This window comes from Arvicola amphibius, chromosome 12 (genome assembly GCF_903992535.2).
Source record: "Arvicola amphibius chromosome 12, mArvAmp1.2, whole genome shotgun sequence".
NCBI classification, from domain to species: Eukaryota; Metazoa; Chordata; class Mammalia; order Rodentia; family Cricetidae; genus Arvicola; species Arvicola amphibius.
In genome coordinates, this window is record NC_052058.2 from 127,358,687 (window position 1) to 127,386,677 (window position 27,991).

The 27,991-nt window shown below is 44.9% G+C and overlaps 1 protein-coding gene across 1 annotated transcript in view; it reads right to left on the reverse strand.

Moving 5' to 3' along the window:
* Window positions 1–27,991, reverse strand: part of Nell1 (neural EGFL like 1) — an 834,960-nt gene that overhangs the window by 678,826 nt on the left and 128,143 nt on the right. Inside the window, 1 exon segment of the mRNA XM_038313841.1 lies at window positions 7,678–7,848. Coding sequence (XP_038169769.1) covers window positions 7,678–7,848 — 171 coding nt within the window.

Here is a 27,991-nt window from a genome sequence, read left to right on the forward strand (position 1 = left end):
GGCCAGGCATATGAGTGGAGTTCAGTTCCCAGGGTCCCATCCCCTTAATGCCAACAAGCGCAGGACCACCAGCAATCAAAGGCTGATACAACAGATGGGGCTTGGGCTGGTTAGGTTTTGTTAACTTGACATGAGCTCAGGTTGTCAGGGAAGGGGAAACCTCAAGTTAGAAAATTCCTCTACCAGATTGTCCTGTAGACAAGTCTTCTTGATTAATGATTGTCATGGAAGGGCTCAATTCATGGCAGGCAGTGCCACCCCTCGGCACGTAATTATACAAGAAAGCAGGCTGAGCAAGTCATGGTGAGTGAGCCAGTAAGCACATTTCTCCACGGCCTCTACTTCAGCTCCTACTCCTGAGTTCCTACCTCGAGGTCCTGTCCTGACTTCCTTTCACGATGAACTACAAACTGTAAGATGAAATAAGCCCTTTCCTCCCCAAGTTGACTTTGGTCATTGTGCTTACCAAAGCAATAGAAAGGATGTCAGAATATGACTCTTTTCATTTCTCTCCAAAGGTCAGCTGCCATTATATGCTGTCATCTCAGCCAACTCACAAAGACTTTGTCTAAGGTTGGACTGCTCCTGATATCCAGGACATGGACGGTCACTGAGGGAGGGGTGATGGTTTCAGAGTGGGCTTTGTAGAATTCATTTTAAAAACCATGAATGTCCTGGTGGCTAGGGCTCTTGTCTATTGAGTTCTACATAGCCTGGCAGAATCAGTATAGCCAATCAATTGATTTGATGGGATAACAGGAAATTAAAAGTCACCAAATAAAAGAAAGAAAATCTGTTTTATGGTTAGTGAGGGAGACAAAAAGCCACATATGTGTATCCCATGTTGATGCCCTTTGAGTCATGGGCCCATGCTGCCATGTGAGCTGAGAATGCATAGGGTAGACCTGGCTGGCAACTATTTTATCAGCACCTATTAATAACACATAAAGGTAGTTCACTATGGCGCCCATACATGTACAGAGTGCATCTAGAACCCACCACGGCCCTGTCTCACCACTCCTACTGACACACCTCCTCTGCAAAACCAAGCCCACCTTTCTACATTCATGCCTGGTTATTTGTTTTGCTTTGAGGACCAATGAGTTTAATTAGGGTTGCTGACTGAGCCCAGGTACGGGGTTATTTACAGGAGCATGAGCAACTTACCCATGGCTATACTACTGAAGAAAACACCTTTCCTGTTCCAGCATTAATTAATCACCCTTCCTAGGAAAGGGTGTGGCTTCGTGAGCCTCTCCTCCACCTAGCAACCATGAATTGCCTCTAAATTTACTGGAGGCTATTAACATTAAAGGTAGCTCAAAAATAAAATAAAAGGAGATAACCAGCCTAGCCAATCAATGAGCTGGTCCTCTGATTTCTCACTCACGGTCTCCAGCTATGCTACTTGGAGCTGTTAAGCAGGCCCAGCAGAAGAGTCAAAGCAGTTGGAAAAGTGCGAGCTTCAGCAGTCAGCAGAGAGTGTTGTCTATGGACTAAAATAGCAGCTACTTTCCTTGCGACAATTTGTGCAATTAGCTCCATTTCTCAATTCTAACCTTAAAAAGGGGGGAGGGGGAACCCTTACAGACTAAAATGCTTCAGAATAATGCAATTGCCTGGGGAATCGTTTCATCTTTTAGAGGAAAAAATAATTTATTATTTAGTTGGCAAATATATCATGTCACACAGACTTGGTTCACACTGACTTCCCTTCCCCGTCTTCCTGCCCCACGCCGGCTTCACCCCACCCCTCCCACGTCCACGACACATGTGTTCCTTACAGCCTTCTCTCCTCTCTCAGGGGTCGCCTTCCAGTGTCCTAACCTCCAGAACCTGCTGCTTTGGGGTTTAGGAGACGGGATTGTTTCACTCAAAGTATTTTCCAGCTCCACTCATTTTTCCTGACAGTTTCATAATTTCAGTCTTGTTGTGTATGTGTGGCGCATTTTAGTGATGCACCTATCAGTTGACGAGCATCTAGGCTGATTCTGTTTCTTTGCTATATTGTATATCGTATATAGAGCATCGGTAAACATGGAGATGTCAGTATCCCTGTGGTAGGATGTTGTTCTTTGGGTATGCTGGGGAGTAGTACAGCCAGGTCATACGGCAGTTCTAGTTTGAGTTTCTTGAGAATCAACCACACTGATTTCCATGGTGGCTATACCAGAAACACTCCTACCAACAGTGGGTAAGGGTTCCTCTTTCTCCACATCTTAAGCATTTATTATTATTATTATTTGTTTTCTCAGTGATAACTATTCTGACAGGCGTGAGACAGATCAATGCAGTTTTAATTTTATTTTGCTAAGGACTAAAGAGGATGGACACTTTAGAAAGTAAGACCTTTTGTACTTCTTTTGAGAACAGTCTACTCATTTCATTGGCCTGGTCATAAATGTCTGAAGCAATATTTGTGGTTCATGACATAGATATTAAATTGGTTATCTTTTGCTGCTGTACTGAGACAGCCAGATATTTGGGCTTATGGTTCCAGAGGGTTAGATGTCCATAATAACAGAGAAGGAATGGAAGCAGGGGTGAGAATCCAAGAGATTACATTTCATTTGCACACTAAAAGTACAGCCAGGCTACAAAATCCCAACCCAACCCCCACCTCGAGCATGCTTCCTCTAACCAGGTTATGCCTCCTAAAGGTTTCATAGCCTCCACGACTAACTGGGGACCAAGTTCCCACATACATGAGCCTGTAAGAGACATTTCCCCTTCAAACCACCAGGCACTAACCCCTTGACTGAAGGATAACCAAGTTCCCTCCCATTCTGTAGGCTCGTTGATCTTGAATGCTCTTCAAACCTTTTACAATATCTCTGCCTTGGATGACTCCCTGCCACTGTAACTTCATCTTAAGCAGCGTGGAATGTTAGCACATGATGAAGGTGACCTCAAGACATGGTATGACTAAGGTTTGGGAGGTGGTTCCCAGCTCAAGGTTTGTTTTTTTTGTTTTGTTTTTTTTTTTTTTTTTTTTTTTTTTAGGTTTTCGAGACAGGGTTTGCCTGTAGTTTCTAGAGCCTGTCCTGTAACTAGCTCTTGTAGACCAGGCTGGCCTCGAACTCAGAGATCCGCCTGCCTCTGCCTCCCGAGTGCTGGGATTAAAGGCCTGCGCCACCACCAGCCGGGTCAAGGTTTGTTTTTATGCTTATGTGAATGAAACTTAGTCACCTGCCTTTTCTAGGCCTTTTTCATTTTTGAATTGAAGAGCTTAATAAAGCAGTCACTAATGGTTATCTTCAACTACAAGCCAGAAGCAGACGTTAAATAACACAGTTCTATTCCCCGACACAAGTGCATTAGAGTACACATAGGAACGTATGAAAGAAAATGCTAGAAAGGAACAAACTTCTGCCCCTGAGCCATCCTTGACTTTCTTTATGTTGTAAATCTAGTGGTAGCCATCCCACTGTATGGCTGAGCCGACATCACAGTCAGACCTGAGCAGTCACAGCCCCATATTACAGTCAGACCCGAGCAGTCACAGCCGACATCACAGTCAGACCTGAGCAGTCACAGCCGACATCACAGTCAGACCTGAGCAGTCACAGCCGACATCACAGTCAGACCTGAGCAGTCACAGCTGACTCTCACAGTCAGACCTGAGCAGTCACAACCAACATCACAGTCAGAGCTGAGCAGTCACAGCCGACATTCACAGTCAGAGCTGAGCAGTCACAGCCGACATCACATTCAGACCTGAGCAGTCACAGCCGACATCACAGTCAGAGCTGAGCAGTCACAGCCAACATTCACAGTCAGACCTGGGTGCAGAACCCAGCGCAGTACTCAACAACAGCATCACCAACATATCATGTAATCTTAGATTCCCTCATTGTAAAGTCAGTGGCCAAGTACAGTCAACACTCAGTCAATTTTAGCTCCATCATCTCCATCTAACAAGCAGGACTCTAATGAGAGATGGACTGGGAGAAAAAAATGAGACAGGATAAGAAAAATTTTAAAAAGAAAAAGAAAATAGAGTTCTCAAGGTGAAATGAAAGGCACAGCTAGAAGGACAGACAACGTCTCTGTGACCTTCCCTCTCTACAGAAATGACCTGGACAAGGCGGGGTAGACCAGTACATTGGTACAAGGGGCAGAGCCGCTGTCACTCTCGGGCCAGCTTGTGCTTGCTGGGAGCAACTTGTTTGGTTTTGGTTTCGTTAACTGAAGAGCAGCTTGTGAAGAGAGCAGGCCTGTTTTTTTGCACTGTGCACTACTTTGTCTTTCATCCTCTCCTCGGGGATGCATCCTCCCCGGGGGGTGCACTTCCAGTGCTTATTTTCCACGACCTGGTTCTGGTTTCTCATTGGCATCCTCTTCATCACCCTCCTCCTCCCCAACCCTGCTTAGCCAGTGGCCTTGGAATACCAGTCTACGAACCAAGGCTAAACTTCCTATACAAAACCAACAGGGAGAGCGTTACAGAATGCATGCAATGAGGTATCTATTATCAATAAGAACAAAAGTCTGCCATTTCTGACAATGTGGCTCCAAGTAGAAACTATAATATTGAGTGAAATAATCCAGCCACATTAGAACAAATAGCTCACATCCTCATTTATTTGTAGAAGCTGAAAACATTAAAACAGACAAAGAAAAAAATAGTGATCCCTAGAGGGCAGGAATCAGGGTCAGATAACAAATAGATAGGAATTGGTTCTAAAATCTTGCAGCTCAACAGGATACCTTTTGTCTGCAACAAGTTTATATCTCAGAATGACTAGCAGAATCTCAGACATATAGAAAGGATAAATGTGTGAGGAGATAAAAGCTAATTGCCCAGATTTATATAATACATGGTATGCTGCATTGAATTATCATGTGGTGCCCTATACATGTACAAACATAGGTGTCTGCTAAAAAATCAAGACTTCTTCAGCTCCACCCTCAGTCTGTCAGATTCAGCCCTGCCTGCCTATGTATTTGGTGAATTCCCCAGGAAACATCATACATATAGTCCACTGTTCTGGAGCCTATGCTTCTAGATTTTTCCTCTACAAGAATCAAAATGTATCTTTCCTTTCTAGGTCTGTTATCCACAAAATTATCTAAAATAATTGTGTTGGGGGGCCTTCACTCCCTAGTTATCAATAGCTTCATATGCTTGTCTTCTGGGCTGGTTAATTTGTTGTCAACTTGACACAAGTTAGTGTCATCAGGGAAGAAGGAAACCTCAGTAGAATAAATACCTCCATCTCCAACTCACGAGCCAGTTGGTGTGGGAGCAGCCAGCCCACTGGAAACTGCCATACCCAAGCAGTTGAGTGCGAGCTGCATAAAAAAGGTGGCTGAGTGTGAGCAAGGCAATAAGCAGCATCCCTCCACAGCCTCTGCTCAGTTCCTGCCTCCAGATTCCCCATGTGAGCTCCTGCTTCAGCATCCATAATAATGTACTGGGACGTGGAAATGACCACTCTCCTCCTTATGCTGTTTTGGTCATGCTGTTTATTATAGCAAGAGCAAACTCGAATATCCCCTAACAATCTTCCATATTAGCCAAAGAGTGAAAAATATCAAGGAAACATATGGGAGTACATAGGCATCCCTCGGCTCATTTGCCAAAATAGGGCAATCCCAAAGCTACAGCACTCACGACCTCTTCCCTGTCACTCCGCCCAAGGTAAGGCAATGGCAAAGGCTTAGAGGCAAGGTCAAAGATATCACAGTGTGTGGAATAAGAGACAGCAGCAAAGACAGATGTGGACTAAGGACCAGAGGTCTAAGGCTCAGAATATTTTCCGTTTTTGTTCATGCGTATCTGTAGTTCTATGGTGCCTCAGGACAGAACATGCTCCCAAATGTAGGGAGAGACAACTTCACCACTCTGGGGACATGAGAAAGTGAGCTTACACAAAGGTTACATCTTCTCCTGGGGACCCATCACAGGAGAGTACCATTTTCTCTGCCATTTGTTGCCAGCTAAAATGTCATCTCCTCGGTGCGCACTATGTGCTATGGGTTAATATGGGTGAATACAAATAGTGCCATTTAAAGGCAGGTGAAACCAAGATGCAAAGGAATTAAGCTGCTTGAACCCATGCAACCAGCAAGTAGCTGAGGAGGAGGAAGAGAACACCACACCAAAATCAGAGAATTTGAGAGAGTGAGACACTAACTCAGCAGACACGTTCTGTTATCTTCCTCTTCTCCAAAGTGAGCGATGTCAAGGAATAGCAAAGCATTCAGAATAAAAGTGTATACAAATGCAATGCGAGAAGAGGACAAGAACCTTGGGGCTTCTCAGTTGGAAATTCCCGAAATGGCCAATGGAGTCAGGAAGCTTGCAGTTCTCCTCTCTGCAATCCCATGAGGGAAGCCCAAGTGGTCAGTCGATCACAGAGACAGGAGACAGTTTGGTTCTATCAAAATGGAGGATACAATGGGCTCTTCGAGGAGGACAGGAAGAGGGCAGCTGAGGGAAGCCTTCATTCGGGCTGTGCAGCCCAGCTCTGCAGGGTAAAAGATCCAGTGGCTCTTTCCAGACATACCCATTCTATCCACTAAAAGCATCTATACCTCAAATGTCTGGAAAGCATCTCCAATAGATCATACCCAGACAGATCAAGTCGCATTCAATATGGCAGACCTTGCCTGGATCCTAAGACAAGTCTCCTGTCCTCTAGTCTTCTAGAGGAGACCTCAGCAGCGAAGTGGGAGGCACACTGCAGCATCTTCTCGTCAGATTGACAGTCCACTGCAGAGTTCCCTTGGAACACCCCTGTCTCCATGGGATGTAGAAGAGAAGCCATCGGACCATACTGGTCCTATCCCCTGCGCCCCCGGGAATACGCCTTGTGCCTGGACAGTCATTTTAACTTTGACAGCATCACTGCTGAAGATAATAAGCATGGACACTGCTTAGAGTTGGGGGGGAAGACCTCTAGAGATCCATCATTAGCCTTGAGTCACTATCCAAACGATTGTTTTAGTGGGTGGATAGATAAAACATTGGCCACCTTTATCCAGCTGTCCATCCACAAACGATGCAGCAGAGACCAATGGTCCCCCCTTCTCTCAGCTATCAGTGACCCTGCCTGCAGGGACAGTACTTCTTCCTCACCACAGCCAAGGACCTCCTAGGAAGCTCCACTCACCCAGGTGACACTGCCACCCACTGATAAACCAGCACACCCGGTCCCCTGCAGAGCATGGGAGGTCTCGACCATAAAAGAATAAAAGAAAACCTCTTTAAGAAGTCTCCCTTTAACTTAAGAAAACTGCACTTGATAAAATAAAATAAAATCTCCCACATCAGCCACAAAGCTTTTCAGATTCATCCTAAGGTAAGTCCTAAGACGGACTTACTCACTTTCAAGCAGAACGAACCCAACAATATATCACAGTTAACTGTGGTCACAGCTCCATGGAACTTCAGCTAGTGCTGAGAGCTCGCTGAGGGGCAGTTAATAGTCCCCAATCTGTAATCAACCTCTTTTACATTTGTTCCTAATCACAGGATCCAGTTTCATCTTAATGAACTGTTTTCTTATCGTATTACGGTTGGTCGTTTCAGCATGCCTAATGGCCCATTCAGGAGGTTAAATGACAATTAAAGTCCCCTGGTTTTGGTGAAGGGAGTTTAACATCCCCCCGCCTTCCCACACAGAATAGGATTTGAAGGGTGGAGTCACTGAAGATCAAAGTCAAACATACCTATTGCAGTCGACATGAAGCAGGAGGTGAGAGGCGCTCACTGACAATGCAACCTTGTGCCACTGTCCGTCGGCCATGCGGTAGGGTAGGGCCTCCGTCCGGGGCTTCCCACGATGTATGTAATGGTACCGTATTTCTTCCCTGGGGCCACTGCTCTCCAGTTCAAAATAGCTGCACATAAAGAACAAAGGCTTTAGTTCTGGGCATCTTGCCACTCATCAGTCCCACATCCTCGTTACCAGGTTTCTTGGGATCTAAAACTAGGTAAACACAGCCCAGAAGGCCATGGCCTGAAATCAAGTGTACAGTATGGAGTCCTCTCCATCTATTGTCTGAGAGCCCTTCTAACACTTCCTGCGCTCCTGGCATGGCGATCAAGTGATACACAGTGAGGTGGAAACCCGCTGGCTTAGCAGAGCTTGGAGCTGTGCTCAGCAGCCTCTCTCTATTGATTGAAAGGGGCCTTCATGTGAAAAGGCTTTACTGATGTTTGTTTTTAGAATTGCCATTTAAACTTTCCCAAGAATTACTAAGAAAAAAAAAAGTTGGGTTGGGCATCTGAGATTAAAATCCATGCCAGGGTGAAGAGACAAGCTAAGTCTTTTTCCGTTCTTCCTCCTGGGGAGTTGATTCTTTAGATGCCCAGATGGTGGGAGAGAGGGGTGACAGCCACTCACAAGTGAATCAGTACTTATGATTATCACAGTGTAAAGCATGTAGCTTGAGTCTTCCTTCCTAAGGTTGACCCCATGTTTTTCAGAACCATGTAAAATTCTTTGACACCACTTATGTGCCAGGGCTGGCACTTCCATGGCTTGCTGGGGTTATTGTCTCCTATAACTCACAAGTATCCTCACTGTCATTGATATGTGACTGACCTCACCACCAGCTGCGCACTAGCATCTTACACACACATTCCAATGTGTCTCCCATCATGCCCTAAAACGTTTGCATAAAAATCCCCTTCTAAAGATCGAAAAACTGAGACTCTGATGGTGTGGCCCAGTTGACAGTGTTTGTCTGGCATCTGTGAAGCCGGAGGTTCCTTCCCTAGCACAGCATAAATCAGATGTGACACACATACTTAAAGCAAGAGGCAGTGCGAGAGTTACAAATTGTCTTTATTATGGGGACACAAAAGGAAACAGGATTCGAAGGGTATCACAGACTCACAGAATACAGGACAAGGAGAAAGCCGCCGTGGCCCACCACCCTGCCCGGGGGAGATGCGAACAAACACACAAGCTTGTTTCTGCTCCAACCTCCCTGGAGAGTGAGAGAGACCCTTCCTCTCCATTATAAGAGATCACGTCCACACTCAGAAGACACACCCAAAGCCTGGTACCCCCCCCACAAAAAAACTTATTTATTGGAAAGGTATTCCCACAAAACACACTTGTAATTCCATTGCTAAAAAGGTAGAATCCAGAGGATCAGAGCTGCTTATGGTTGGTCATTCTTGACAATATATAGTGAAGTTGAGGCTAGCCTGGGCTACATGCAACTATATCAGGAAAGAAAAGATTGGAAATGGGAGGGAAAAAAAGGAGAAAGGAAAGGAGATAAGGGGAGGGGAGAATTAAAGGGGAGGAAGTAGGGAGAAAAAAATGATATTTTAGGATTATAGACATTCCCCTCCCTGTCACTCCCTCAGGTCATTGGCATCTCCTAGGCACCAGAAAATGCCGTTAAGTCTTACTGGGCAGAAGCTCAGCTCACATTCACATGTGGCAGCATGCGGCTCTAGCAGCTCTAGCAACATTCGCCTAGACAGGAAGCCGGTATAATTCTTGACATTGGAAGAGCTACAGGATTCCTAGAATCCACTGAACTGACCAGAACCAAGCTTAACTGCGCTGAATCTAAAACACAAAAGTCATCTCTGGTGAGGACTAGATGAAGCCATCATGAAAATCGGCCTCTTTGGACATGACTCAAACCATGTCAGAGAAGTAATGAGCATTTCTTGCTCATCATTTGTAAGGATTATTCCCAAAGGAAATATAGAGGGGAAACCACCTTATAGCCACTTCATCTCCACAGCTCAAAAATCAGCCCCAACCACAGAAGCCAGCTCCCATGCCCAAGTTCATACTAATTAGAAATAATTAATATAAGGCATAGTTTCAAAAAGAAAAAAAAATGCTGTGAGAACGCCTTTAGCCAATAGCCTTTAAGATACCGGCCCACTTTGGGTGTGGTCTCATGTACTACAAGTGCAGACAAAACAGGTGCACAACTCTCTTTTCTGCTGAATTTGGTTCCAGTTCCCAGCGCACTGCTTGACAGTATGCTGTATGAACTGGACATGCAAGACCCACAGAAAAGTGACTGCTGAACTTGCCTAAAGAAGGTGAAACAGTCCTATTGGATTCATGCTTCATGAAGGAGTCTGCCAGACATTCTGCAGGACACACAAGAAAGTGACTGACAAATTGCCAATATAGGCAAAAGAGTCTTTCAAATTTCCTACTGGATACTACAGGCCTATAGGCTATAGATGGACATCCCAACGTTGCAGAAGAACTTTGGGTGACTGTCCAGACAACAAGATGTCTCTGTCAATTTTAGAGTTTTGGAAGTTGCTTCCAATACACTTCCAGTTTACTTAGGTATTATAATATCCTTCTGGGGTCTTTGATGGAATTGAAGAACAGATAGAGTTTTCCTTAGTTATGATAAAAGATAAATTAGGTATGAAACTTTACACTCACAAAGAAATATTGCAACTATAATTCTTACCTGATAACTGTTTTGTATATGTAATTTTATGTTAAAGTTAAAACCTTCCTTTTTATTTAGAGGGAAAAGGGGAGATGATGAGGGATGTGTTTTTGTGTATATGTTGCTATTATTGGCTAATGAATAAAACTGCTTTGGCCTGTGACAGGGAAAAATATAGAGACTGAAAGAAATATATATGTATGTATATATGCACACACATGTATATGTGTGTATATATATATATGGAGTAGGCAGAATCAGAGAGATGCCATGTAGCTGCCGAAGGAGACAGATGCTGTAATTTACCAGTAAACCATGAGCCTCATGGCAATACATAGAATAATAGAAATGGGTTAATTTAAGATGTAAGAGTTAGTTAATAAGAAGTCTGACATAATAACCCAAGGAGTGTTGCAATTAATATAGTTTCTGTGTGATTATTTCAGGTCTGGGCAACCAGGAACGAACGAGCAGTCTCTGCCTACATGCCTTGAACCTGCCAAGTGCATTTTTATGACCACTTTGCATTGAGTTCTCACATGATCAAGACACGGAGCATGCCTAACACCAGGAGGACACAGTTCCAGCATTCCAGCATAGGAAAGCACTATGAAATCCTGAGACTTCACCAAGATCCACACATCACAATTATTTTGACCAATAAGAGACTCCTGGGAGAAGCGATCTGACCTTGAAAGGACTTCAGTCAATGATAATAATATGGCTGATAGGATCATTAAGATGGGGGTAAGTGCATTTAACCAGATTCAATCACTGTTCCTGGGGTTACAGCCTCATTGAGCAAGTACTTAATGTGTTATAAATAGGTTGTTGAAAAATCTTTGTACAAAGCATGGAAGTAAGTGATTACCTTGTAGTCATCACAAATATGTAGCTCTGAGGAAAGAGCCTCACTAGAGTGCTTCACAGAGGGCACTTGTACCTCGGGGTGACTTTTCCTATAGCACCACATGCACCTCAAACTACCTGAATACAATTCAAGATGGCATGCGCTTGAAGAGTTACGCTGGGTAACTGTTGATGTATCCCCAGGGATGGCAAAACCATTGGGCTAAGGGGCACCTGGGCCAAACTTTCACAGTGGCTGAGGGAAGCACAGCAGTGTGTCCAGACAGTAACTCTCCACTCACAGGGGCAGGTGGCATAGTCCTGACAGCAACCTGCAGGAGATATCCACCGATCTGATGGCTGTGGCGTGGGAAGGGGCACCATGGTCTGAAGGAGAGCACTGTGCTTTGACTGTAGTGCTCCTAGGGGGCTCATGTTGGTAGCTGTGCTTGGAGCCAACACAGGGCTCTGGCCAAGTAAGTGCTCCAATCCCCTGATTGATTTATAATATGGTGGCATTCTTCAGGTAGGACCTAGTTGAAGAAAGTTCTCTCTCTCTCTCTCTCTCTCTCTCTCTCTCTCTCTCTCTCTCTCTCTCTCTCTCTCTCTCTCTCTCTCTCTGTGTGTGTGTGTGTGTGTGTGTGTGTGTACCTCCTTGTTTCTCTCTCTCTCTTTGTGTGTTTGTGTGTGTGTGTGTGTGTGTGTGTGTGTGCCTCCCTGTTTCTCTCTCTCGATCTCTGTCTGTGTGTATCTCTATTTCTTTATGTGTTTTTCTCTCCGGCTTTCTCTCTGTATTTCTGTCTCTATGTATCTATCTGTCCTTCTCTGTATGGCTCTTTCTCTCAGATGACTCTGTGCCTCTCCTTCTCTCTCCCTTCTTCCCTCATTCTCGGCCTTTCCAGGCTGCCATAAGCAGACATGTTTCTCTGTCACCTGATTCCACTGCCTTACTATAGGCCGCAGCAAAGGAGTCAGCTGACATACATGGAACCTTCCACACACACCCTTCCCCCTTCCCTCTGTCATTAGGTCACAGGGATGAGAAGGAGGATTGACATATGCAATCTACAGGCCAGCAGCATCATGACTGCCTTCCCCAGCCCAAGACCTACTGAGCCAGACTCTGCAGCACAGCAAGACCCCAGAGGATTTTTGAACACCTGAACGTTTAAGATGCTGTGCAGTCGAATATGCTGGGTATCCTTGCTGGCCAGTTGCTCACCACAAGGGTGGCAGAAGTCTGAAACTCCACAATGAGTGGTGACTAGGAGCCCTTTGCAGCTGTAGGTGAGGATGGGGGTGGAAGCGACTGCCAATGAGCTTCTTGGGAGTGTCCAAACCTGAGAGCCCTGACTCGTGCAGACGTGCTTCCTGAAAGCCTGGAAAGGATGCCAGCTCTGTAGGATAATACAACACCAAGCAGGGCTGTGGGCAGCACTTTCCTAGCCTTGGGCCGCACTCCAGGGTGCTAACCCCAGGAGCACCACTCCCGGAATGGCCTGTTCATTTTATAGATGTTTGTAAACAATGATAATAATCCCTCTTAAAGTTTTTTTTTTTACACAGGCCAAGTGTTCTCCCATATATCCCTGCCTCCCAGCTGGACTATTACCTTTCCTAGAAAATGACTCTTCTTAATTCTTCCTCCTAGACACATCAGCTTGCTGGTCCTGATGCTTCAGGCATTGCTCAAATGAATCCACTCAGTGCATCACCAAAACAGAAACAGGAATTGGGGCAAATGCCTTCTACTGCACAGAATGGTGACATTATCCCTGCCTTGCTCTCTGCCATGGGTGACTGTGACTGCACCCTAAAGTGTACACTGACTTTCTCATCGACTAAAACCCTGAGTCCTTACACTCTATGGAGACAAATCCTTCCTACTCTTTATGTCCATAGATGGACTTTAAAATAGAAGTTTTGCTCAACTGCTCGGCTGCATCTGAACAACTCCCTAAGGCCCACCCTGTGGTATCAGGCACAACCAGTTCACCGTGAACAGAAGTACAATTTCATGGGGCCATATGAATTTCATGCTATGTTTGGAAATAAAATTCAAGAAGAATAATTCCAAACAGTACAGGTTGATCACGGTCATACAAGATGTTTTATTGAAATATTTATCATTTTTTCCAAACTTGATACTGATGTACTCTGTTTTGAGTATTTTTTTAAAATCGGTCATCTGTGATGATTTATCTTCATTATTGCTCTACTGTAGTTAGAACCACCAGAAAATGCACCTCTGGGGGTGTATGTGAGGTGTATCCAAACAGCTATAATGCACAGAGCAGAGTGGCTTCCTCTGAATGCAGGTGACATCACCTCCCAGCCTGGGGTCCTGGACTGAGTATAAAGGAAAGGGAGAGGCCAGCTGAGTGCCTTCACTCACATCTCGGCTTCCAACTCAGTATGACCAGCTGCTTCAAGTGCCCAGAAACACTCTTGCTGCCATACTTTCTCTGCCATGAAGAACTGCACCCGCCACCTGTGAGCCTGCCTTCCTTCCTTAGCGTGTCTCCGATGCACATTTGGCCACAACAGCAACAACAAAAGTACCTAAAGCCTGGTTTAGTGAAACACACCTTTAATCCCGGCACTTGGGAGGCAGAGGCAAGAGGAATTCTCTGAGTCTGAGGCCAGCCTGGTCTACAGACACAGTGAGACCCTCTCTCAAACCAAAAAGCAACGAGTTCAATAGGAGAGACTACAGAGGTAGACATTTTCAACATGTTACAGAGACCCCTGCTGAGGAAAGGTTGGAAATAGTGGGAAAACAGGAGAGACTCATTCTAAATGGCCTGTGTCTGATGGAGGAGTGTCTATGTGTTACTTTCATTATTAATAAAGATACTGCCTTGGCCCTTTAAGAGACAGAAAATTAGGTAGGCGGAGTAGACAGAACAGAATGCTGGGCAGAAGGCAGGGGGTAGACGCTTCAGGCAGTCGCCATATGCAGTCGCCATGCTTCTCCTCTCTGAGATGGATGCAGGTTAAGATCTCTCCTGGTAAGCCACACCTCATGGTGCTATATAAATTACTAAATATGGGTTAAAGCAAGATATGAGAATCAACCAATAAGAGGCTACAGATAATGGGCCAGGCAGTATTTAAAAGAATACAGTTAAGCCGGGCGGTGGTGGCGCATGCCTTTAATCCCAGCACTCGGGAGGCAGAGGCAGGCGGATCTCTGAGTTCGAGACCAGCCTGGTCTACAAGAGCTAGTTCCAGGCCAGGCTCTAAAAAAGCTGCAGAGAAACCCTGTCTCGAAAAACAAACAAACAAAAAAAACAAACAACAAAACAAATAAAAGAATACAGTTTCCGTGTAATTATTTCGGGTGTAAAACTAGCCGGCGGCTGGGTGGCGGGACACAGCCCCGCTGCTCCTTTCTACATGTGTCCATTTTCTTCATTGGGAAAGATAAGAAGTATGTAAGAAAGGTGTCTTTTCTGACGATCTTCTCTATACAAGATACATACATTACCTAGGTAGAAATCTAGCAGAAAGAGCTTTGGTACCATGCTCTGTGCCTGCCCACATTCCAACAGCAGCCTCTCTGTGGATGGACAAGCGACTGCCTTGTGGGGATCAGCATAGAAGATCAAGGATAGATGATCTTAACCAAGGCTGTACCCCAGCCATGTTTATGTGTGGAAAGACTTCAAAGCAAGCAGGGCACTAAGAGCCTGCAGCCACTAATCTGCTTCGGCTATGGGAAATCAGGCCACGTCATGAGGAGACAGAGCACCTGAGTGGACCACTCCGAAATCCTAAATAGAACCCAAAGGGGATTTTTTAAAGTAGTTTCCTCAGAATTGTCCCCCATAGTTCTGCTATAAAACCTCAATAAAGGCTAAGTATAGTAGTATCGTGTGCTTAGTTCATGCTAATGGCAGGGGTTTCAAAGGAGGACTTGGCAGCACTGCTAACTGGAATGATTCTAAAACTGACTACATGGATGGGAAATACTGTTCCTCCCAGAACTAATGCTGAGCTGGGGCACCAACATGATAAACAGACTTAGACATAGTAAACATGCTTAGATGTTTTTTCCGAGTGAAGAGATACAAAAGAGCTTGAATCTGAAGAGAAAGGCAGAAAACCAAAGAGGAGCAATCCATAGAGCTGGTCCTCTCTGTCAGGAGCGGCAGGAGGGACAGCTCCCTCTTGCCCATGGGACAGGTGACAGGGAAAGGCAACTGCAGTATCCCCCCCCCCCCCATTGGCATGTCCATCTATGAAATGGTCTTGATATCTCTCTCGCAGAATGAGAAGGGGGTCCCACAGATCCGGGTGACCTTGTGATGCTTGGTGACCTCTAAGGATGGGTTACAAATGCATGAGTACAGTTTCAGCCCTGTGTACCAGGATATGCTTGATGCCCCAAATCACTTCCTAAGAGGCCTGAGGATCCTGAGGACACCATGCTGGGAGGAAGCCCGAGTCACATCCCAGAGACAGCAGGCAGATGCTCTTATTGACACAGAAACTGGGACATGAGCCAATAGCTGGTATAACCCAGCATGGAAACTCCTCTGGATGGCTTCCGCCACCACCTGATCTTCCCAGGTGAAGCCACAAAGATCATGAAGCAGAGATAAGTGCTCTCCTCTAGGCTATGCCCAAGCTCTTGACCCAAAGAACCTGTAAGCATTAAAAGTTGGGGGACCATTTTTCAGACATTCACGAAAATTGGAACACTATGACTTCAAGTATACATATTTTTGACCTTTAAAAATTGAAACTATAATTTAAGTGTGTCTTTTCTAAATGCCTGGGGTCTCTAACCAGATAATCGAGTCTCAAGGTGACAATTCTCTGCTTCTTAAGTAGTCCTGTGGATTTAGAGCTGCGCACTTTCTTCTAACTTAGAGAAGGAAAACTGATAGCCCATTTTCAGTGCACAGATAAACCACTGATATTCTGTGGGTTAGTTATTAAATCCCTTTATTGCAACATTTTGGGTGGGGTCTTTATACTCTTCTCGGGGAAAGAGCATGTCGCTAGCAACAGTGAACACCTTAGAAAAAGAAAAGCTCTGTCATATTCAGCACTGCAGAAAGAAATGGAGAGTATAATCCTAATGAAATGAGAAAGATAATGCAGAAAGACAAACACTGCTTTTTCATGCATAACAGAAGGAGAGAGTAGAACGGTGTTTGTGGAGGCTGGAGGTTGACTGCAATGGGGAGATCAGACTGGAGGAACAAGATTATTCTTCAGTTTTCTTGCACCTCAAGATGATCTGTTACTGATAAAAATAGTGTGCATTCTAAATTTGTCTCTATAAAGAAAAGTTCAGCTGTCCTTACCCCAAACACAATAGGGTCTTGAGGCACTGAGTATAGTACCAGTTAGTGGGTGTGTTTATCTAATCACTCTGCATGATATTCACAAACCACAATGTCACTCTGTACCTCATAACTGTAAACAATGATACAGTGTCGATGAAAATTTAAAAATTGAAAGGTTTTCAAAGTGGTATTCGGCTCTAGAATTTAACTTAGTATCAATGCACCATTGTTTTGTTTTTGAATACATGTTTGCCAGCAGATATGAAGTAAGTAAATAAGGAATTCTTGGATTGTCTTTCTTTTTGGCTGTCACTTTTCCAAGTCTCAGCATCATGGTTTCAGGCTCCACGTTTGCTAGAGTGCTCACACTGGTGGTCTCTTCAAAAGCAAGATGTGTTCCCTGGATTTGGTCCCAAGTGCCTTCCTAGTCTGTGAGGTATTTGTCTGAGTTAAGGGAAAGGCTGCAAGGTACGCACACTAACTTCTGGTGCTTCCTCTCCCTCTGAGTACAGCAACATGTTGCAGAATAAGGCTCAGCCAGAAAACACAAGCCACAGGGTAGCTTCCCAGCCGAGCCCCTCCCTCACTGGGTGTACATGCTTCCCTCTGCCTGCGTCTTCATTCGGTGGAAGAGTAAACATCCACTTCACAGTTTGCTTAGGACAAAATGGCACCAGTCTGCAAGCTGTCTTACAAGGTGTCCAACGCTGCTCACAATTTCTTTTCTCTTTCTACGTCCACAGATACAAGCAGCTTCGGAGAGGCAGAACCCGGAATATACACACACCCTCTTCACAAAACAGACCGTGTCTGACTTTCCCTCTTGTTTAGCTATGACCTGGTGATTTGATTTGATTTGTAAAGACACATATTAGTTTTGCATTCAATGGGCTTAGCAAACAGCTGTCAGATTATCAGCGACAATGACCTAGCATCTGTTACTAAGAACAAAGCACTCATGGCTACATGTAATGTAAAATGAGCTCTATACATGGATTCAAAATGGCTCTATTAGAGACTTCAGAATCCACGGGGAATTAACCTGGCTGTTCTTGCCAAAGTGAAGGCTGACTTGTACTTGCTCCTACTCCGAAATGGATAACCAAAGAAGCCTAACCATTAGGAAGGTAACGTAGCACAAACTCTTTACGTAATGAAATCTAAAATGAAAGCAACCAATGAGATCGTCTACAGAGGTGATGGGAGGAGACATGGTTTTCTTTTTAATGGTGGAACTTTGCAAAGAAAATCAAATTTAAAATGTTTGTTAAGTGATCGGATCCCAAGCACAGAGCTAAGAATCTCACTATTGCATTTGCATCATGCTAAGGTATAGCTGTGAACCTCCTGAACTCCACAGTCAGAATGGTTATAACTGAAGGCATAACTATAAAAAATTGTAGTAGCTGTTGGTATAGTTGAAACTGTAGTAAGAGCCACACATATATATGTTTTCTCTACACCATTTTCTGAAGACTTGATGAGAAGGAGAGCCAGTGAGATGGCTTCACAGGTCAAAGCCCTCGCTGAGCAACCCTGACAATCTTAGAACCTATGGTGGAGGAGAGAACCAACCTACCCCTGCAAGCTGTCCTCTGACCTTCACACATGTGCTGTGGTACACATGAGCCTGCACACATACACACATAAATACATACATATCATACATAAATACAAACATGCCATACATACACAATACACATATAAATCATATACATACACATACACATCATACATACATAAAAACATAAAACGCACATCATATACACACATGCACAATACATAATACATACAAACATATAATACATACACACTTATATCATGTATACACATACATCTCACGCACATCATACATACATATAATACATACACACATATATCATATACACACATGCACACACACATACATCTCATACACACACAATAATGGTAATAAAATTTTTAAGATTTTTAGACAGAAGGAATATTATTGTTCTCAAACAATGCTCCCTGATTGCTTAATTTATTTGAATCTTTATTTTCATGGTTAAGAAGTGAAATTCACAGGCAAATGGATATAACTAGAAAGAGTCATCCTGAATGAGGTAACTCTGACCCAGAAAGGCAGTTTATCACTTAGAGGTGGACGTTAACTATTAAGTCATTGATATGCAAGCTACAATCCATAGAACCACAGAGGTTAGGTAGACAGTAAGGGACTGGAGGGAGGGATGCACCTCCCTAGGAAGGGGAAATAGATTAGACAGATAAGGATGGACAAGGGTGAAATGGTGAGCCTGGAATGGGAGGCTCAAACAGGGAGGGAGACAAATGAGGGAAGGAATACAAGGATCAGGAGCTAAAACTAAGGACCATTTGGGTGTTTGCATGGAAACCTAATACAGTAGAAGCTTCCTTTAATATATACATACATAATGGAAATCTAAATAAATTTACTAAATAATGGTGGAGACAGAGCCCCAGCTGGACATCTCTCATCACCAAATAAAACTTCCACTACTGGGAATAAGTTACACCTAATCAAGTTCTTGGCCAAGGGGGTCCATGGGAGCCTCCAAACAACCCAGGCAACTGTCAAGGCTGTTGGTGATCTTTTATAAACTAAGTAAGGTCCTATTGCTGAAGATAACTCCTACACAACTCATTAAGAATGGAGCAGTCAAGGTGGTGCAGACCAAGAGTATTCTCCCCTACAGACTAGCTCATGGTACTAGGAGGTGCTCTGTATGCTGCCAAAGGAGAAAGGTAAACATCAGCCCAGCCACACACACTTCCATCTACAAGGGTAACCTGTCTGCAAGATGCACTGGTGCAATAGTGCACAGCGTTTATAGGAGCAACCAGCCAATATCTGATTGGAGTTAAGACCCACTCCATGAGATGAAACCCACACCCACTACTGCTTGCCTGGCCAAGACCTGAGACTAGAGAGGTCTGAGGTATAGAGAAAACCCAGTTCTACTGTTGTGCTAGAGGAACAGAGCAATAAAATGAATCCTAGTGACATTCTGCTATACTCATAGATCCATTCCTCATGCAGTCGTCATCAGAGACGCTTCCTCCTGCAGCATGAGAACAAATACAGACCCAAAGCCAGACAATATGCAGAGTGAGAGACTGTGGAACATCCAGCCCTGAAAATGAAGTCTCCATCAGATCCCTCCCGTCAGGGCTCAGGGAACCCCGTGGAGAAGGAAGCAGACAGCATAAGCACCTGAATGGACATAGGACATCAAGGAATCAAGGAATTCTAGAAACAACAGGCCTTGTGCACATCTGAACTCACAGAGACTGAGGCAGCGTGCACAGGGCGTGCACGGGTCTGCACCAGATGGGGTCCTAGCGCTGAAGGGAGAAGTGGATGCAGGCCTCATCTCTACACCAGGAGCTCTCTCTCATTGATAGCCACTTACAAATACAGTTAGTTTTCTCCAAGAGAGTCTCTCTGGGGAAAGAAGCCATTCCTAAGGATAAGCCCCATGGCCAGCAGTAGATGGCCAACACAAAATTAATTAAGTGACATCTTTAGTGGTTCTCTGTCTCATAATGTTAAATGAGGGCTCTTTAAAAAAAAAACTTACAGGTCCTTTGCAAATATATCATGGTTCAAGTTTTGGGTTTTTGTGGGATTCCTGTGCGTGCAAACGTATATCTCTGCTTCTATTATGAGTTTCTTGTGCTTTTCTTTGGTTCTTTTCCTCGTTTGCTTGTTCTGTCATGTTCTGAATTGTTATTATTATTATTATTATTATTATTATTATTATTCCTTAGAGTGTGTGGATTCAGATATGATGGGAGCTAGAGAGGATCTAGGAAGACCTGGAGAAGGGGAAACTTTAATCATAATTACTGTATAAAAATCTATTTTCAATTAAAAATAAACTGATTAATATATCTATAAAAATACTCAATGAAAATCAATCTTCTAGCCAGGCAGTAGTGGAACACACCTTTTAATTTCAGCACCCCAGAGGCAGAAGTAGGTAGATCTGAGTTTGAGGCCAGCCTGGTCTATAGAGTGAGTTTCAGGACAGCTAGAGAAACCCTGTCCCAAAAAATCAAAAAAGAGAAAAGAAAGAAAAAAGCAATCTCCCCTCCCATCCTATACACGCCATGCCCAGAATCCCAGGTTTGTCCTAAGAAATCTATGTTGGGTCATGTGCCTTGTTAAAAAGATCGTTTTCATATCTCCTTAGTTTTTTATTTATTTCTATTTATTCTTGGAGAATTTCATTCAGTGTTTATGATTATATTCATGCCTCCCTAACTCCTGCCAGACACTTACTCTCTCTCTCTGCCCACTCAGCTCCGGGTCATCTCTTGCCATCTTTAAAGTCATCAAGGACAATGTGTGCTGCTCAAATACTCCTGGGTTTGGGGCCAACTACTGGACTGTCAACCTACAGGGGCCGCAGCTTTAAAAATGACTCTCCTCTCTAAGAAGTTCTCAATTGCCAAAATGTTCTCAATCAGGGGTGAGACTTCATGCACACCTCCCCCTCGGCATGCTGGGATTTTGTCTGGCTTGAGTTTGCCCATGTCTTGTGTGCTGCCATTACTGCCATGCGTTCGTATTTGTGGCTGGCGCTGGGTCTGGGAAACACAGTTTCTTTGTAGCCACCCATGGCTCTCACACGCTTTCCTCCTCCTTTTTGTTTTGTTTTTTATCCTGTATTCCCTTTCCGCCCTACAAGCGTATCCAAGATTTCCTCAGTTTAGGCTTCTGTAATGTCTGTCACAGCCACTTCTGAGACGTGACTTAGGGAAGGAAGACAACAGAGGTCAGGTACCATCCTCCTCCCAGCCTGTCAGGAGTGCATGTCGGGTCACCAGCATCCCTGCTGATGCTGATCCTGATGTCCACCTACCAGGCTCAAGAGTTCTGGCTGACTTTCTCCTCCTGCCCCACATTGCACTGCAGGGAAGAAAGCTACAGTGTGCAGCTCATGATGAGGCAGAGGGGAGTTCTGCCCCACTCACCTTAAGGGCAGGCTTTTTATATTATTTGCAATTCTACATGAGACATTTGTATTCTAGCTCCCGTATTTATTTATTCAAGTGTATTTAAAGCACCATAGGCTCACAGGTTATCACTTTATTCTTTGGATTATATTCTAAATTTCATTCTTTTGGTGGCTCAGACTGATCCATCTTTAGCCACTTTGCTCCTCTGAATCATTCCTGTGACTATGGGTTTTTATTTTTTTCTTTAAATGTGCCAGCATTTCCTTATTTCTTGGCAGTAAACAAAGCCTGAGGCTCATTTTACATATTTCTAGACTCGGCAATATAACTTACTTCTATGTGGACACCTGGATCCTTTCATGGGATAATTGAACTAGAAACCAGTGCATGGGGCTGGGGATGCTTCCATGGGTAAGAACACTTGCTCTGGAAAGACAAGGACCTGAGTGTGAACCCCAAAATCCATGTAAAAAGCTGGGCATACTATGCGTACCTGCAAGCACAGTGCTGGGGATCTTTGCCAGACAGACTTGGAGAGCTTGTTGGTTAGGCGGCCTAGCCCAAAAGGTAAGTTTTGGGCCTGGAGAGCCGGCTCAATGGCCAAGAGTGCTTACTTCTCTCGCAGGGGACCTAGGTTAAGTTCCTAGCGCTAACATGGTGGTTCGCAACCATCTGTATCTCCAGGTCTGGGACATCTGATACCCTCTTCTGGCCTCTGGGGACACCATATACACACATGGGCACACACATACATGATATATGCAGGCAAATGGTCATACACTATGGTGATTTTTTTCTTTAAAATTTTTAAAATGTTACATACTAACTCCTGCTCCCCCTTCTTCCCCTCCCCTTCTCCTACCTCCATCCATCCTATCCCATTCACTTCTCAGAGGGGGATAAGGCCTCCCTTGGGGAGTCAGTAAAGTCTGGTATACCAAGTCAAGGCAGGACCAAGCTCCTCCCTCCCACATCAAAGCTGAGCAAGGTATCCCACCATAGGGAATGGGCTCCAAAAAGCCAGCTCATGCACCCAGGATAAGTCTTGGTCCCACTGCTAGCCCCCTCCCCAACAGATCAAGCCACATAACTGTCACCCACTCACTGAGAGCTTAGTTAGGTCCCGTGCAGGATCCCCAGCTCTCAGTCCAGAGTCCTTGAGCTCCCATTAGCTCAGGTCAACTATCTCTGTGCTTTTCCCATCATGGTCTTGACCCCCTTGCTCATATGACCCCTCCTCTCTCTCTTCAACTAAGCTCCAGGAGCCCAGTTCAATGCTTGGCTGTGGATCACTGCATCTGCTTCTATCAGTCACTGGATGTAGGTTCTAGGATGACAATCAGGGTAGTCGCTAATTTGATTACAGGGGAAGGCCAGTTCAGGCACCCTCTCCACTATTGCTAGGGGTCTAAGAAAGGGAAGTAGTTAAGATCTCTTGGGTAAAATGGGGAAGGGAGAAGAAGGGACTGAGGGATGGGAACATGAGGGCTTGAGATGCCGAGTTGGGGGAGGGGAAGAGAGGGGGAGCCATGAAAAAGATATCTTGATAGAGGGAGCCATTATGGTGTTACGGAGAAACCAGGGGCAAGTTCTGAAGTCTCAAGAGATTTGCATCATTCCCAGTGTTTCACTCTCTGCTTTGAAGCTGTGGATCAAGACAGGAGCTCTCAGCATGCCTGCACTCCACACTGTGGACTCTAAGCCTCGGAAACTATCAGCCAAATTCAAGGCTTTCGATTATAAGTTGCCTTGGTAATGGTGTTTTATCATATCATAGAAAGATAACTGAGGCCGGGCGGTGGTGGCACACACCTTTAATCCCAGCACTCGGGAGGCAGAGGCAGGGGGATCTCTGTGAGTTCGAGGCCAGCCTGGTCTACAAGAGCTAGTTCCAGGCCAGGCTCTAGAAACTACAGGGAAACCCTCTCTCGCAGGGTTATTGCTGATCTGACCATGTGGATTCATTGAAGGAATGTGGAAGATTTGGGACTTTGGACTGGGAAAGCTGTAGGTGGGGCTTAGCCTCGCTTCCCGTATCAAGTTCAGTCTCGGCTGCTTTTTCCCTCATCTGGTTTGATTTTCACTCTCTCGTCAGTGTCTTTAGCAGAACAGAGGTTTTAATTTTAACAGAACCTAGTGCTTTCCATTGCTCATGTTCTCAACATCCCATCTGAAAACACATCACTAAAGCCAAGGCCACACAGATTCCCTGGGCTTCAGTTTTACCTTTTACCTTACGTCGACGGTCCTTTTGAGTTAATTTTCGTGTAAAGTGCAAAGTCTGTGTCCAGGTCCAGTTTTTGCATACAAATGGCCCATTTTCCCGCCTCATTTGCTAAAAAGGCTATTCTTTCTTTCCAAGGCTCTCAATCTGAGAAAGCAAACATGAATACATTATCCGGCCCACCTCCTTAACAGGACCGGCAGCACATTACACTCGACTCTTCCACGCTCTTTCCACTTAATGTAACGAGATCTTCCTCACATATAGGGCCGGTTCTTCACTCTTTTTATTTCAATGTCATACATATTCTCTCACCCAAAGTTAACATCACCTACCACTTAGAGACCAAGCCCAGATTAAAGCTGGAGAAAGACCCACAGCTAAGACAAGCTCCCACTGTCTGAAAGCAAGACAGGAAGTCATTTGCGAAGTATGATAGAAAATCACGCAGTTCGAATGGCATAAGGCATTAAGATACGCAGCAGGTAGCATAAAGACATGCATCTCCAAGGGATGTGATGCCGTAGGGTAAGGTGGAATGAAAACTTCCAGAAAACCAGACACCACAGCCGACCCCTAATGAGAGAGGAAGAAAACTCTCTTAAATGGAGGTGCAGGAAAGCTTTGGGGGGTGAAAACAAATAAACAGGGAGAGATGAGGAGGAGGCGTAGGACAGAGGAGGGAGAGTAAAAGCAGAGGGTTAAACGTGTCTGAAATATACAGAGACCAGAGGGAAAGAACAGCTATGGGCAGCATCAGAGATGTCAGCAAACAAGAGATGTGAAGACGCCACACTTGCAAAACAGAACTACGTCCATAGAATTGTTTTCTGATGTGCGATTCTGTTCCTGCCTGGCAAGGCCCAAGCTACTCTCCGCCAGGAAAGAAACAAACAGATGACATTCGTGAGTTTAGTACATGCCCACAATGTCAGCAAACTTTCTGTCATGAATTCCTAGTTCCGGCCTCTTCCTCCTCCTCCTCCAGGTCAGGTTGAGGGCTCTGTCTGGACTCTAACCTGCCGGGTAGTTTTTGCTGCTGTTTTTGTTTGCTTGCTTGCTTGCTTGCTTGCTTGCTTGCTTGCTTGCTTGCTTGCTTGCTTGCTTGCTTGCTTGCTTGCTTGCTTGCTTTTACACTAGTGAATAACATATTTGTACTTCCAATTCAGGTCTGTTTTCTGAGCTGTACACTTGGGTAGCCAGCTGTCAAGGCAGTAGCTCGGCTTGTGTCCCTTTAGCTCAAGTAACAAACAGACAGTCCTATTATTCCTCATAAACCTGGGACCTAGGTGAGAGTCTCTCCAAGATCAAAGGCTGAAACCCCAAGTGCTACCTCTGATGCCTTCCCTTCCCTGGGCCCAATATATGAACCATTTCCTAATCCACTGGCTCTGTTCTAGGTATCTCCCCAAGTCCAACCACTCATGTCCTCTGTTTCTGCTGCTCTTTGGGGTCACCATCATCTCTTTTTGGCACCTCCACAGCATCTTCTAAGAACTTGATGAATCTATTTTGGCCCTTTCCAATACATTCCAAAGCCACAGTCATCTTTTAAAAATAAAAATCTAATCAAGAGGTGAGGCACATAGATCACTATGAGTTCAAGGCCAGCTTAAACTATATATCAAGTTCCAGACCAGCCAGGTCTGCACAATAAGAGCTTGTCTCAAAAATAAAAAACAAAATCCAGTTAAATTACCAAATACTGCCATTCCCAAGTTAAAAACTCCCGTCACTGACTTCTCACTGCGGATGAGTTTAAGTCTAGAATTGCTAAACAAGGACTCACGTGTCCTGGCATGTCAACATCTCTTCCACTTTGTCCTCCCCAGCTTGCTTTCTGCATGCCAGCCTGCTGTCACGTCTCCAAGCATGCCGGGCTCCCCTCCACCACAGGGACTTCCCTCCACTCTCCAGAAGGCCGTACCCTCTTTGCTTTTTCTTCTTCAATCTGATCGGATATAGAGTCCTTTGGGTGTAGTCCAGAAGTGCTACAGCTGGACCCACTTTCTTCACCCTCTAATCCCTCCTCACCTTGCCTGTCACCCCCTGGAAGAGACATTGCTGGCACCAGCTCCTCCAACCTAGGTCTTCTTACGGCAGAAGGAATAAAATCAACATTTAAATAACAATAGAAAACGATGATACTGAGTTCTTATAGCATCAAATATCGTAAGTACTTGACAATATAACACACCTCGCTATATTTTCAAGGAAGCTCATCTTCCTTACAAGCAGTCAAGGGGTATGAGATAACCCTGTTTATCAAGACGGCCACTCTCAGCTCCCCATTCAGAACCCCAAACAGAGGCAGTAGGCCCAGGCTCTGATTTAGCCGTCAGTTCACTCCCAGTTTCCCTCATTATCTTTGTTTCCGCTTCTAACGTCTCAGCATTTGGTAGACACTGGACTAAAAGCTCCATGAAGGCATGGCCACCGCCTGCAGTCACTCATCATCCTGGCCGTGGAGCCCGGCATCTTGGAGAGATTCACTGTAGACTTCAGGAAGGAACAAATGAAGGGATGGACGACCACAGTCTTGTTTGCAGCTACAGTAAAGAACTTCGTGTGTGCGTGGAGAGCTGACTAGGCTGCGCTGATGAGTTGTAGCCCTAAGCTGACAATTGCTATGATGGCAAATAAAAGTCCATCCAAGAGGTAATTCCTACAAAGTCCTATCAACGATGCTAAGATGCACAATAATCCGTCGCAGTTGTTACATCTTATCACGTGCCAGTTTGATGGGTTCTTTACACACATAAGTGAGTTCTTGTGTCAACTCCGTGGGGACACAGAACATCATATTCGCTTTACTAGAATGCTATCCAAGGGGAAGTCAATGTCTTGACCAAAGGCACAAGGTTGAGGCATTAGAGCCTATGCTGGACACACTTGAATGACAGAAGCAGCAGGGTCAACACTGACCCTGTCAACGGAACACCCAGCCACCCAAGAGAGTCATCAAGAAGGCTGACCTCCTGGCAAGACAGTTACCCAGAATATGGCACCAAACACTGGGACCTGGGAGCTGGAAGCAGAATGACTAATGAATGAGAGCCTGGGTCCACTTCCTCTGTCCGGGGAACTGGACACTTCACACACTAGAAGCTGAGAGCAGCCACCTCAGTAAACAGGACCTAGTGGTCCCCTCACTGCCTGCTAGAAAGATAAGCTTCCGTGAAAACACAGAGAGGTACACTGTAGTGTCAAATCTTCATGATGACTGATAAGCTGTAAGAACTCAATAAATGTCAGCGATTGCTATCATTACTTAAACGTTGATTTTGTGGAACTGCTTTCTTGATGAGAAATGTTTTATCTTCTATGATAATGATTCTCAGCTTCGATGTCAGAACTCTGATGTATGGCAGGTATCGTGAGGCGTGCCATATGTAATCGATTACTGTTAATAAAAGCCAGAGCTTTGCTAATGTGTTCACTCAGTCCAAAAATATTTACCGCATCTCCAATCTGCTATGCTGCACCCTACTCTCGTCTCTGAAGGTGCCAGGATGGGACAAAGCAGACATGGCCCACATGTTCACTGAGCTCGCCCTTCAGGGGGATGACGGATGTTAATGAAATAATCACACCACAAATATAAACTTGGAAGCAGGGAAGTACTGTCAAGAAAAAGCCCCGTGGCTTGATAATAAAACGGAGACTAGTTTAAATAGCACTGGAATGAAGGTGCCCAGGGAGACGGCAAGCACCGGCTGAGCGTGAGCATCATAGGAGTGTCTCCAGAATGGGCAAGTCACTGAGAACTGCTCTGAGGGAGGAGCCTAGCAAGTGTAGACCAGCTCACAAAAGTGCTTGTCAATATTACATTCACCAAACCAGTCAGATCTGTGTGACGAGTCTCTCAGGAGCCTATAGGAAGACAACTGGAGCAGATGCACCCCCAGCCTCTTGTCCTGAGAAAGTTCTATGGCCAGGCAATCCTGGGGAGAAGGTCTCCACCACTTGTCCTAGGAGATGACACTTGGATCAGGTGAACTCAGATTGCCTACGGTTAATATACACACGTGGAATTTTGCCTAAAATACCTTCCTCTAAAACCGAGTTTGACTTAACCTATTTAACTCCCCGTTGCATGTGAATTGGAAAAATGTGCTATTATTAAATAAACTAGCCATTAGGTAAATTGATTTTAGAATCACTCATCTGGGGTGCTAGGGCACCTACACGCTCTATCTCCAGCAGACTGGAAGCTTCATAAGGCACCCTAATGAGTCAACAAAACTTGAGG